At 40.4% G+C, this 12,408-nt stretch overlaps 1 protein-coding gene across 1 annotated transcript in view; it reads right to left on the bottom strand.

The window, feature by feature from the left end:
• The window catches only part of ENPP2 (ectonucleotide pyrophosphatase/phosphodiesterase 2), a 78,061-nt gene that overhangs the window by 22,042 nt on the left and 43,611 nt on the right, over positions 1-12,408 (bottom strand). The window contains exons 18-20 of the mRNA XM_018553337.1: positions 10,262-10,439; positions 9,314-9,369; positions 1,154-1,290 (exon numbers count right to left, since the gene is read on the bottom strand). Coding sequence (XP_018408839.1) covers positions 1,154-1,290; positions 9,314-9,369; positions 10,262-10,439 — 371 coding nt within the window. The remainder of the gene's footprint in view (positions 1-1,153; positions 1,291-9,313; positions 9,370-10,261; positions 10,440-12,408) is intronic.

Here is a 12,408-nt window from a genome sequence, read left to right as displayed (position 1 = left end):
ATATATATATACACATATATATATATATATATATATATTATACACATACACACACACAGTATACACACAGTATATCTCCCCATCGGGTCATGTCGGGTCATGGTCAGACCGCTATGCTTGCGTTTCTGATCTGCATAGCTTCTTGGGTTGGACCGATTCTTTAGGGAAGGTACATACAAACACCATTTTGTCAACTTGAAACAAGAGCCTCCGAGCAAAATTGAACTCCAGTAAAAAAATAAAATGTTTTTGGGGCTCGCTGCACCAGTCCCGTAAGTTACCTCTAATTAAGCGTATCCCATGTCCTGCTGGCTGCCAGTTACTGGAAAAATCCTCCCTCCGTTAATGTTGAATAGTAACCACAGTGGTCGATCTTCTGGCATTGTAGGGGTGAGAGTCTGTGGCAACTGTGAAAGATTGTGCCGTTCGCCCTACCCTTCCGGTCCTTTCACAAAAGTCCTTGTATTATTTTCTCAGAATGCAAGGTGTTCTGGAAATGGAGGAGGGTGGATGAATGACAGGACTGCCCCTTGTCCAATCACAGAACGCCTTGCATTCTGTAAGACTACTAGGACTTTTGTGAATGGATGAGGGGACAGGAAGGGGAGGGCGAACGGCGTGATCCACAACAGCCGCAGCTCCTAACCCCCACAGCACCAGAAGATCACCCCTGTGTGGTGTATCTGCCATCAGGGTTCACACCAGCAGCTGTTCTCAACTGCATGGCTGCTGATGTGCATTGGCCCAAACAGTGCCAATGCACTCGATCGAGCTGCATCCAGGGTTTCATTTTTTTTCTTAAAACTTTATTGAAATGTCATTCTTTTCTTTTTAGTCGCCCAACACTGGAATGTTGTGGTGTGAACTGTCACCCTATGTAGCAACTCCTTGTCTTGCCTTCGGGCTGCACTGGAAACAACAGCCAGTGCAGCCACAACGCAGATGGTGTGAGCAAGCCATCAATGAAGGGAAGATTTGTACATTAACTGGCAGCCAGCAGGACATGGGATACACTTTATTACAAGTAACTTACATGTCTTATGGTTCAGTGTGCCCAAACAATGTTACGGGAGGTCAGCTTTAAATCTTTGCCCTTCTTTGAACTCCAATGCTTGGAATAAAAATATGGAGACTACCATGGAAAGGTACTGACCTGTTTGGATATGGAGTACGACGTCCAAAGTGGCATCATCAAGCTCTCACTGTAACCACTGACAAAATCACTGTGATGCAATATGCTATACTTGGTCTTAAATAAAATGGCTGGTCTCCCATATAAGAGGTTTTTATCTGGAAAATATAAAATAATAAAGCTATGGGTTCATACAGCTTGCCTTACCATGCACAACACATGTAGCTAGTAGATGTTGGATAAGTGTCATATTCAATATATAATAATTTTTTCACAAACAAAAAACCTAGCCACTGTACCAAACACAGACTATAATGATATTATGGTTTGCAGTCACAACTAATTCCAAACATTATTTGGTCATTAATGTATCTATGGGTATTTTTCAATCCATAAAGTATTACACCACCAATGATATCGACTTTGTATGACCTCATCCAAGAAGAGAGATAACATGAATGATGTAATGCTTTTTAATAGAAATAACGGTGGTAGAAATCAGCATGAACACCAGAAAGCCTATAAGAAAATATTCATCATTCACATACAATGCATACAAGCTGGAAATACACCAAAAAGTAAGACTTTCGACATCGTCATTGCGACAGAGATGATTTCTCTAAGTAAATGACAGCTAATATAAAAAAGGGAAATATTCTGAAAAGACCAAATGCATTGCAGATGGAACCAAGTCATCCAAGCAACAAAAACTGTGCAGAAGAAACAGGCAGGATTTTCCTAAACTGAAGAAATACTTGCACCATTTTGGTAGTATACTAAAAGGAAAAGTGAATACAATAAATACGAATACCATACAGTAAAAATCCTTTAAAAATTTATGTAAACCCCAACAACGAAATGTTATTTTCTCTTATTTTCTCCCCTTTGGTTTGTTTAATATACCGCTGAAATCATTTTTTTTATATCTGCAAAAAAATGCCTGTTGACCATGTTAGAAATCCAGGGAGTTCCTTCCTGTACAGTGTGCCACACTAAAATCTCAATGAGTGTTATCACCTCATGGGAATGGAAAGAGAGGAATATGTTTTTAGTCGTAACACTTCTCGTCTTATGGCGACCATGGTGCTCCTCCTTAGATACAGCACAGTGAGTGACTGTTGTCACCTCAGGACAGGAAGTGTGTTAAGACTACAGAACAACTCTTCCTCTCCTCATCTCCATGATATGGGAGGACGTGTTACTGACAGGATCACCAGGTAAAAATGAAAAAAAAAAAAAAAGCCTGGATAGTAAAAGAAAAAAAAAATGTTTACATGTTTGTTCTTGGGTTTAGATACCCAATACAGTTCTGCCCAAATGCTTCGGCCATTGAAAAGACAAGTGGTGTGAGCCTTTCTTAATGAAACAACCATCATGTATAACAAATACAATTCCAAAGTCACGCCACAAGTGCGTGACACCTTCATTATGGCTTTGATCATAGGAAAAGCTGGTTGAAAGTTCAAACCCAGGACTTAAATATCAGCTTTGGGAGGAGCTGCCCTGACAGCAGCTGGTTTGTGGTTGTCTGAATACCCGGACAGTGGCTGCAGGCACTGTTTAGTCAACAATTGCAAAAGTCTTTGTGAAGGTTCTCATTCAGCCAGGTCATAGTATATCTATAAAAAAAAAAAATCAAGGCAACTGGACCTGCTGTATTTTTCTTGAAGATGTTTTGATGGTCATCTGACTAGTTTTCTCAATTCAGAATGACTTGTACGAAAATTCTCTAGGAATAAATCCTCTCACTGGATGCGAGGGTGAATCTCCCCAGTGCAACTAACACCTTACCTCCATGAGGTCTCTGACCCCATGCTGGTTATAATAAACAAATTCTGTTGATTGGAACAACATTCACCGTATTTATATTATGTGTACAAGTCATTTTGAACTAAAAAATCTAGGTCAGATGACCGGAGAAAGGTCTTTACGAAAAATACAGCAAGGCCAGTTGCCTTGATTTATTTCTTTACTGATATAATGATAAAAAAGTCAATTGAAAAATCAGTTTTTGTTGAACGCAGGGGTGCTAAAAGGTCAAAATTCTAGTAGTGTGACTAGCTAAACCGTTTTCTGCTCTATCTAAAACAAAACAAAAAAAAGAAACAGAATATAACGTGACTTTTCTCTTATACATAAAGGAGCGTAGAAGAAGTGTTCACGCCTATTACATGTATTTTATGAAAAGGAGAATACATAAGCTATTACAGGCAGTAAAAAAGAATAACATGACATACGAATAAACATTTTAGAATCACACAGAATATAAAAACTGACAGGTTGGCTGACAGCATGGAAACATTAAAAAATAACTAAAACAGATTGCGGTTGCACCGGGTCACGTGGTAGTGTATGAATCATTTTTAAACTGCATATTATTTATATAGTTAAGGGTCTGACTAACTGACATTTAAATGTTAATTTACAGATAGCGGTACAAAAGCTGAACTCCGGGCACAAAACCTTAATTTAAATACATCCTGCAATAGTCTCACAGGATATAAATCCATGTTATTTGCAACATATGCCTTTGGAAACTAAGATAGTATCTAGCATGTGAAGAGCTGTTGGGAGGGGCACACCAGGCCCCCACCCACTACAGGCTGCTCGCAAGAAACTACAGGAAGGGGCGAAGACGAGACCAGTCACCCTGCACAATGAGAGAGACCAGCAGTGAGCGGTCTTTATCACAGGAGGGGGGTGGAGAAGAGACCAGTCACCCTGCACAATGAGAGAGAGCAGCAGTGAGCGGTCTTTATTACAGGAAGCTCCAAATTTCACACTGGATTACTGCACAGATCTGGAAGAAATACACAAAGCTCACCAAGATTTAAGTAAGAATACGCAGGACTTTGTATTTAGATAATAGTGGTTTTGCCTGGAGTTCAGCTTCAATCAAATTGATACATTTAAATATTAAGGGCATACTGGTAAGTATAGATGGAATGATATGACTGGAGGATGGTTAATTCAGACACTGATGGTATTCTATATATCTCGGGATGAGGAAGTTTTTTCTTCTTTTAACCTTGACTACGATGAATTATGTATTCAGAATTTTAAAAAATCATACCAAAACAATAAGTTGACCTAGAGATTGAGACAGCTGAAGTTATATGCAAATCTTGACTTTTCCTATAGAAGTCGAGCTCGTCACCTCCCTTCCTACTGCATTGGTCAAGCAGTATGCCCATCATATCTTGTATGCCCATCATATTTTAAGGCCAACACGAATGCTCAGTAGACAGAAAGGGTAAGAGTCAAGCAAAAAAAAAAAAAACAGAACTACATATAAAACTTCTGCTGTTTATACTCGTGGGTCTTCTGAACTGTTTATACTCGTGGGTCTTTCCATTCTATGCTCAGTTTGACCTGCAAAAGGTTCATGACAGTTTACTTTAAAGCACATTTTGTAACAAAAGATGTGCTGTACACCATAGCAGCATACCGTAGACTCCAGTCTATACTATATGGTAGGGATAAGAGCACAGACAATAATAAGACAACTCCAGAAAGGAAACCAAAGCCAAAACCCAATGACAAGTCATATCACTCTTGTCCCAACTGCAACATTATGACCAGATATCCTTTGCCTCTGAAGGTTTCAGAATCTAACCTTCTGCGTGTCACCATAACAGAAGACAGAAAGCAATACAAACTTGAGCTGATGTTCTAAACTTTTCCATTCTCTACTAAATAAATGCTTGTGTAGCTGTTTCCACTCCCATCAGATAAATATCCCTGGATAGGAAGTGAAGGTAAATTTCACAGGACGTAAGCATGAATCTGCCCAATGGGGACATAGACCTCTATGGCCATGGTAAAAGAAATACAGTAAACAAAGAGGACAATGGTAAAGTAAATAAAGTTCTTCATCAATGAGTATAATGTCTATATCCTCCTTTTTTGCCCAGTCATACATCCATGTTAAAAAAGCCTTTTTTCCTTTAGATGCACTTTATATAGATATATATATATATATATATATATATATAACACAACTCCACTGGTTACAGTCTAAAATATGGGCAGTATCGTAGTACTATTACATGTGGTCCAAGTGTTGGAAAATGAATAAAATGGTGTTAGCGGTTTTTAAGATGTTTAAGAGCCATTAATATGCCCTGCTTCAAAGCCTCACCAGCTCCACTCGTCATTGCCATTCCCGAAGACTCTTGCTGGTGTTCCCATGAAGAAGTACTTAAACTTGCCTCTTCTGAGCTGCCACTTAACCTTTCTAAGAGCGCAGGCCCTGCAAAGCCATCCTCAGTGTGCAAGCCTTTTATTGTTGAGAGAAACACGATATAATGATTCTTTATTTATCTGCCACTTTGACATACACAAATGACACAGAAGGACAGACACAAAGATTTCCTTATTCCCAGCCACCGGACAAACAACACTTGGGTCATGATTTACCAGATGCGGCAGTTTTCAGTCCAGCTTTCTCACTCAGCTGGTTGCTAACTTGCACCTCTGGAAAACCACCCTTCTAGACGTACTTTTTTACAACAGCAGGTTAAATCTACACAAGTAAGAGATAGACAAACCTGAGTTCCTTGGCAGCACCTCCTTAATTTCATTGCTAAGCTCGTCTACTGCCACATCTGTTAATACAAAACAAATACAAGCATTACTGCAGCTTTTGATGACAACAAATCCCTGTGAGCTTTAGTCACTGTTCATCTTAAAGGATAACTAAGCCCAAGAACAGAAAAAATTCAGATATTGCAGCTTACCAGTCCTCAGTCATTAGTTTTCTTTTTTGGGGTAAGAACATTTTCAGCAAGTACAGAAAACACCAGTTGATCTTGCCAGAAATGCAGTGTCTTTGACACTTACTGTGAGTTCAAGCAAGCACAAAGAAATGTATCTTTCTTGTGTAAACTATTAGCCCCATTAATCCCCCACGTCGTGGTGATTAACAAAGGCAGACATGTTTGATGTCCACCTTTTTGTGACAACCAAGGCTCCCTTCATAGATGCAGTACAGGAGTGAGTGAAGCCACCCAGGGACAAGAAAGAGTGTTCTTGGCAGGATTAGTCTAAGGACTGGTAAGCTTCAATACAATATCTTTTTGTTTTTAGATATGCTTTAATAAAATAAAGGGAAGAGAGCATCTAAACTAGGAGGTTTAGCTCTTCAACCAGAACATGAAGCCATTGTCCTAAATATAGTGTGCCTAACAGACTGAGAGCTCGATTTTTATAATACCCATGAAAGCCAAACAGCATCCTTTATCTGCTTTATTTTTAACAGCCGCAAGAATGAATAAAAAGGGAGAGCGGAAGTCAAATTAGTTTATCTGAAAATGTAATGGTAATAAGGTCTGGGTTTCATCTAGTTGACCTAAAGTTTTTGTGCACCGTCACAATGTTATCTGATCTATATGTCTTCATTTACTTGAAATATTTACCCTTGCAAACTTACATGTAAAGAAAATTTGATATGGCAACAAAGCCAAGTGCAATCTACAGACCTCTAAAACTGTACCAATCCAGGTCCTGGCCTATGCGGGACTATGCAGACATCCAGCCTTGGTGGTATTGCATAATTTGGTAACAGATGAGACCAACAAGGGCTGGACGATGTGCTCTATATAATACAGCAAATGTAGTGAATAAACCAAAACAAGGTATAAAAAAAGTTCTATCAAGCTTTGGGCATCTACTACAGGCTCCCACTTTGGACACCTGCCAACAAGGCTCCCATTGTGGACACCTGCCTACAACACTCCCATTGTGGACACCTACCTACAAGGCTCCTGCTGTGGACACCTGCTTATGAGGCCCCCGCTGTGGACACTTACCTACAATGCTACCATTGTGGACACATGCCTACAAGGCTCCCAATGTGGATACCTGCCTACAAGGCTTCTGTTGTGGACACCTGCCTGTAGTCTCACCTGCCTGTAGTCTGCAGAAGTGTAATATGAACCCGTTGTGGACACCTGGCTGAAAGGCTCCCGGTGTGGACACCGGCCTGAAAGGCTCCTGGTGTGGACACCTGGCTGAAAGGCTCCCGGTTGAGGACACCTGTCTGAAAGGATCACGGTTGTGGACACCTGTCTGAAAGGCTCCTTTTGTGGACACCTGCCTGAAAGGCTCCCATTTCAGGCATCTTCCTCAAAGGCTCCCATTGTGGCCAGCTACCTACAAAAGGTTCCTGTTGTGGACAGCTGCCTGTAGGCTCCAGAAGTGTCATCTGAGCCTGTACATCATACCATTGCATAACTTCACATTTTTAAAAGCAAAAATTCATAACAAAAAGGTGGACACCTGCCTGAAAGACTCCCTATGTGAACACCTCACTACAAGGCTCCTGTTGCGGAAACCTGCCTGCAGGCTTCAAAAGTGTAATTTGAACCTGCACATCACACAATTGCATTGCAAATCTCCCCATTCTCAAAAGCAAAAAATAGAAGCAAATGTCATAAAAGATTCTGAAATGAGTATTTAGATCCAGTACCTATGGGAATTTTTTAATCTCAGCTTACAAAAAGCAAGTCTGAATGGCATAATTTCCAGCAAGCTCTTTTGCAAGTTTCATTAATCATTTACTAAAAATGTCCAGCAGCTTCCTTTAAAGCCAATTCCCACCTTTGCAGAGGTTTTCTTTAAAAAAAAAACATGTGCCAACAATATACATAGAGTGAACACGAAGCAGGCATAAGCAGCTGATGCATATGAACACAGAAACGTAATTTTTTTTTTAGTTTTCCTCTTCATATCTGCATGGAGATGTGTGTACATCCCCCCCCCCTCAGCACAGTGTATTGTGTGTAAAGGCAGAGCTGGTGTTTACTGATCATGTTACAATGGGTGACAGGGAGGGGGGCAGCTGTTTACATTCTGACACCCTGGTGGAGAAAATTTTGAATTTTAAGGCTTCAGGCCTAAGAAAACCTTCACAATAAATGAAGTGAGCCAGCAATGTGAGTCATGAAAATGTGCACATGTATACATCATCACTGCACCTCTACATTACCACAATAAATGCTAATCACTTACAAAGGTGGAAATGGACTTTAAGCACTCTTGAGCTTCACTTGTGAGTTTGCTGAACACAGGTTACAAAGGGAGTTCTGACTGAAGCTTCAAACAATTGACAATCATTTCCTGAACCTACCGACATGCTTGTATGCAGCACAAACATCTTAAATACCTTTTTTCTTTAAATATATGTTTTGGTATTCTTGGACTGGTGCTAAAGAATGCATAGAGGGCTTTAATAAGGTTGCGTAAAGCTTTTTTAATGTTTTGTAAATGCTTTCTAAAGTCTGTGAAATGTCCGTTTAACGTGATGCTTTCCAGACTGGTTAAAGAAATGTATAACGGTGCAAGTTAATTCAGTTGCCAAATACACGAATAGACGGTATCTCTTTTTAAAAAAATCCTGAATAATATATCACTGAAGCAGAAAACGGCATTCGATATATGTGGATGAGGTCTTACAGGGGGGGGAAAAAAAAAACAGCTGCTGTTATAATGGTAATAATTTTACATGAGAATTCACAAAACCATCACAAAAAACATTACATTATACAAACACAAATTATGGTCACTTCTTTTATTAGGATTTAAATAACTTCAAGTTCTAATAGTGACTGCAAACCATAATTTTACATTCATATGACAAGAAACAATAGAAGTAGCTCTGGTAATATAAAAGATGGGTGTGTATCATTATTATGGGGCTACATTAGTAGCAGAACTAATTGAATACAGGTTAGGAAGAAAAACTGACTCAAAGACATCTACATAGATTACAATGCATCAATTTAATCTATTTAAACAGAAGTCAATACAATTCTTAAAATATAATCCGAACGCCAACTCTATCACATCAAATATCCACAGAAATTCTAAGACTGAAGTTAAAGTTGAACCCCTAGATTAGTCTGAATACAAGAGGGATGTGTATTCATTCTTACTTGAATCTTGGTGAGCTTTCAGCATTAAACTTTGCCTCTGTGCAGGAGCTTACTGTAATAAAGACCGGTCACTGCTGCTCTCTCTACTTGTGCAGGGTGACATGTCTTTTTACTTTACAAACTCTAATATCTAATAACCTGGGCAGCTACAAAACCTTCATATGCCAACAATTCATTATTACAACCATCTAAAAAAATTGCAAGTAGAAAGGCAAAGACACCAAATAAATAATTGGGTTATCCTTACCATCTGTTGCTTTGACATAAAGTCTTTTATTCAGTTCCTCAGCTTTATTCTTCATAGTGAAAAAAACACAAGAAAATAAAATGAATTCAATTTGAATGCAACCATCAAATGTTAACTAAACTAAAAGGTCAATTTAAATAGACCAGTGGGGACTGTTGTCAGAAAAGTGATGATACTGGCTTTTTGATACATTTGTGTAAATGCCTAGTGCCCAACCTGCCACATGTGGCTCTTATTGAGGCCATTGGGCAACCTGCAGACCATATTCTGTGACTTCCTTAGCTAGGCCAGAATGTTTCTTTAGACCGGGTTGTAGAAGTTAAATGGCTTTGTTTATTTCTTTCTCGCTATCTTGACCTTGACCTTTCTCATCTATCAATGACCTGAAACAAATATAAATGGTATAGAGCTTGCCAAACATGGCAACGTTTTGGAAATTTTAACCACTTAGATCGAGCAGGAATCGAAACCCCAATCGGAAACATACAAAAATGTGTTCTGTTTTCGATCAATTTCTTTAAATAACATATGTGGAAGCTGTAAATTTATAGCCTATAAAACTTAAAAATGATGGCAGCAAGGATAAAAAATGACAATCTTTGAGTGTGGGCTTTAAAAAAACAAAATTTAGCAAGGCAGTTTTCATTATTTAATCCCAACAGATTCTCTTTTAAACGCTTTATATTTCTTATTTGCTAAACCTCAGCATCCATATTTACATCTATGATCTTCTAAACCTCAGCATCCATATTTACATCTATGATATTCTAAACCTCAGCATCCATATTTACATCTATGATCTTCTAAACCTCAGCATCCATATTTACATCTATGATATTCTAAACCTCAGCATCCATATTTACATCTATGATCTTCTAAACCTCAGCATCCATATTTACATCTATGATCTTTTCCTTGAAACAAAATGGGACAATAATCAAGAAATATTTTACCTGAACCTCACAAGAACATCCTAGCTCTTCGTTCACAGTGGATGGAGAGACAACGACTGGCACTGGTTTGGAGATTTCATCTGGCAGTCCTGGCTTGTGAGTTGCCATTCTTAGGAGGTGATTTAAGCTTCCATGAGTTCCATTGTTGGAGGCAGGTTTTAAACCAAGAAGGTCTGAAGAAACAGAACACAAAAGATGACTAGATGATATATTAAGAGAGCATTATGTATGTTAATGAAGGAGACAAATAGAGTATGTATCTTTTATCTTTTTATTTTTGGCTAGAGTAGCGATGGGATTAAAACTCCTTGATTATTACAGTGTGGCACTTCAGTTCTAAATTCACTCATCCCTATTACAACCCAAAGCGATTGTGGAAGCCCTTCCATGTGCAGAAGCTGTCAGCTCAATAATCTGACTCGATTTTTACACCATTTCCCTACTATCGGATGACAACCATACAAAAAAAAACAATATGAAGAAACTGAGGGTTTCTCAAATAACATACATTTTTGTTAATAGTTAAAAGGTACTTGAATGCATTTTTAAGATTTAACAAAAATGTATCTTATTTGTGTATCACTCGGCTGTAGATCCTCAAATCATCTCTGAATTGGTGCTGACACTGTCCTTCCTTCTGGAGGGTGGCTACTTTTGTTCCCCATGGTACCTGTGTGTGTTGTAAAGTAGCCACCGCTCCAAGCTCACTCCTGTGATGGACAACAATCTCACGTTTAGTTTACTCATTTGTATCAAGACTGTAGATAGAGCGAGCTTGTGGTGGTGGCTACTTTACAACACACACAGGGACCACAGGGAACAAAAATAGCCCCCTCCAGAAGGAAGGACAGTGTCACCATGAATTCAGCTGACCTACAGCCGAGTGATACACAAATAAGATACAATCTTGTTAATAGTTAAAAAGGTACCTAAGCGCATGCGCGAGCTTGACCAAGATGGCCGCACACTAACCAGCTCCGCGCCTGACCGGGAGAATAACTGACTTTTACGGCTGATCACCGGACTCGTTCTCGCTCCAAACACTGATTCCTAGCCTCGGGCTCCCGACGCCGATCGGTACATACCGAGATGTCGCAAACCAGAAGTAGGGGCGGTAAGATGAATCAACCAACCCTCCATGAGGCCTTGGACCGCGCGGCTCACAAACTGGCCCCAGCGCCAGCAATACTACAGGCAGAGGACTCTAACTCCTCAGTGGAGCCCCAAGACCCACAGGGAGATAGCTTGCAAACGGCTCCGTCGGACCCTGAGTTGACACCGTCCCTGATGGCCCAATTTGAGGTAACCCTGCACAAGGCACTGGATAAGGTCTCAAAGCAGATCACCTCTCAGCTCATTAGGGAAATCAGGGATGTGGGCAAACGAACCTCCACATTGGAATCCCGCTGCAATGATATCACTACCATCATTGAGGGTCATGAGGAAGACTTGGAAAAGCTTCGCTCCTTGAACTTAACTCTTCTCACACAACTGGAAGACACTGAGAACCGGGATCGCAGATCTAATCTGCGCATCAGGGGGGTCCCCGAGACGGTGTTAGATCTCCAATCCACCGTGACTGCACTATTTCAGGAACTGGCACCTGATATCCCCATAGACAGAATGGAATTCGACAGGATCCACAGGGCCTTGACGAGACGCACGCCTGATGGTCCCCCGAGGGACATTATTGTGCGTCTCCACTACTATCGCACCAAGGAGCGTTTACTCCAAGCGGCTAGGGAAGCAGGACCCCTGCACTTCCAAGGATACTCGTATCAAGTCTATACAGACCTTTCACCAGCCACAATTGCACGCCGACGGGAATTTAAACCCCTGCTGCAAGTTCTACAAGCCAAGAAGATACGGTACCGCTGGGGCTTTCCCTTTAAGCTACAATTTTTTTATGATGGCCATTCCCACACCTTTATCACCGTGGATGAAATGAGGGCATGCCTTGATTCTCTACATCTACTGGGTCGCACGGATGTAGCCCCTGACGACGATGAACCTAAGATGCCGCGACTGTCACCTGGCAGAGACCGCCCGACAGGCTCTCCGAAAGCGATACGGATGACACGACAACTCCCGTCCACCGTTGGCTCAAATGGATGATCTTACACCGCGTTTCCTGTTTTCCTT

This window comes from Nanorana parkeri, unplaced genomic scaffold (assembly GCF_000935625.1).
Source record: "Nanorana parkeri isolate BGI_ZX_2015 unplaced genomic scaffold, ASM93562v1 scaffold117, whole genome shotgun sequence".
Taxonomy (NCBI): domain Eukaryota; kingdom Metazoa; phylum Chordata; class Amphibia; order Anura; family Dicroglossidae; genus Nanorana; species Nanorana parkeri.
The sequence above is the reverse complement of the archived record's forward strand: the minus strand, read 5'-3'. Positions and strand labels throughout refer to the sequence as shown.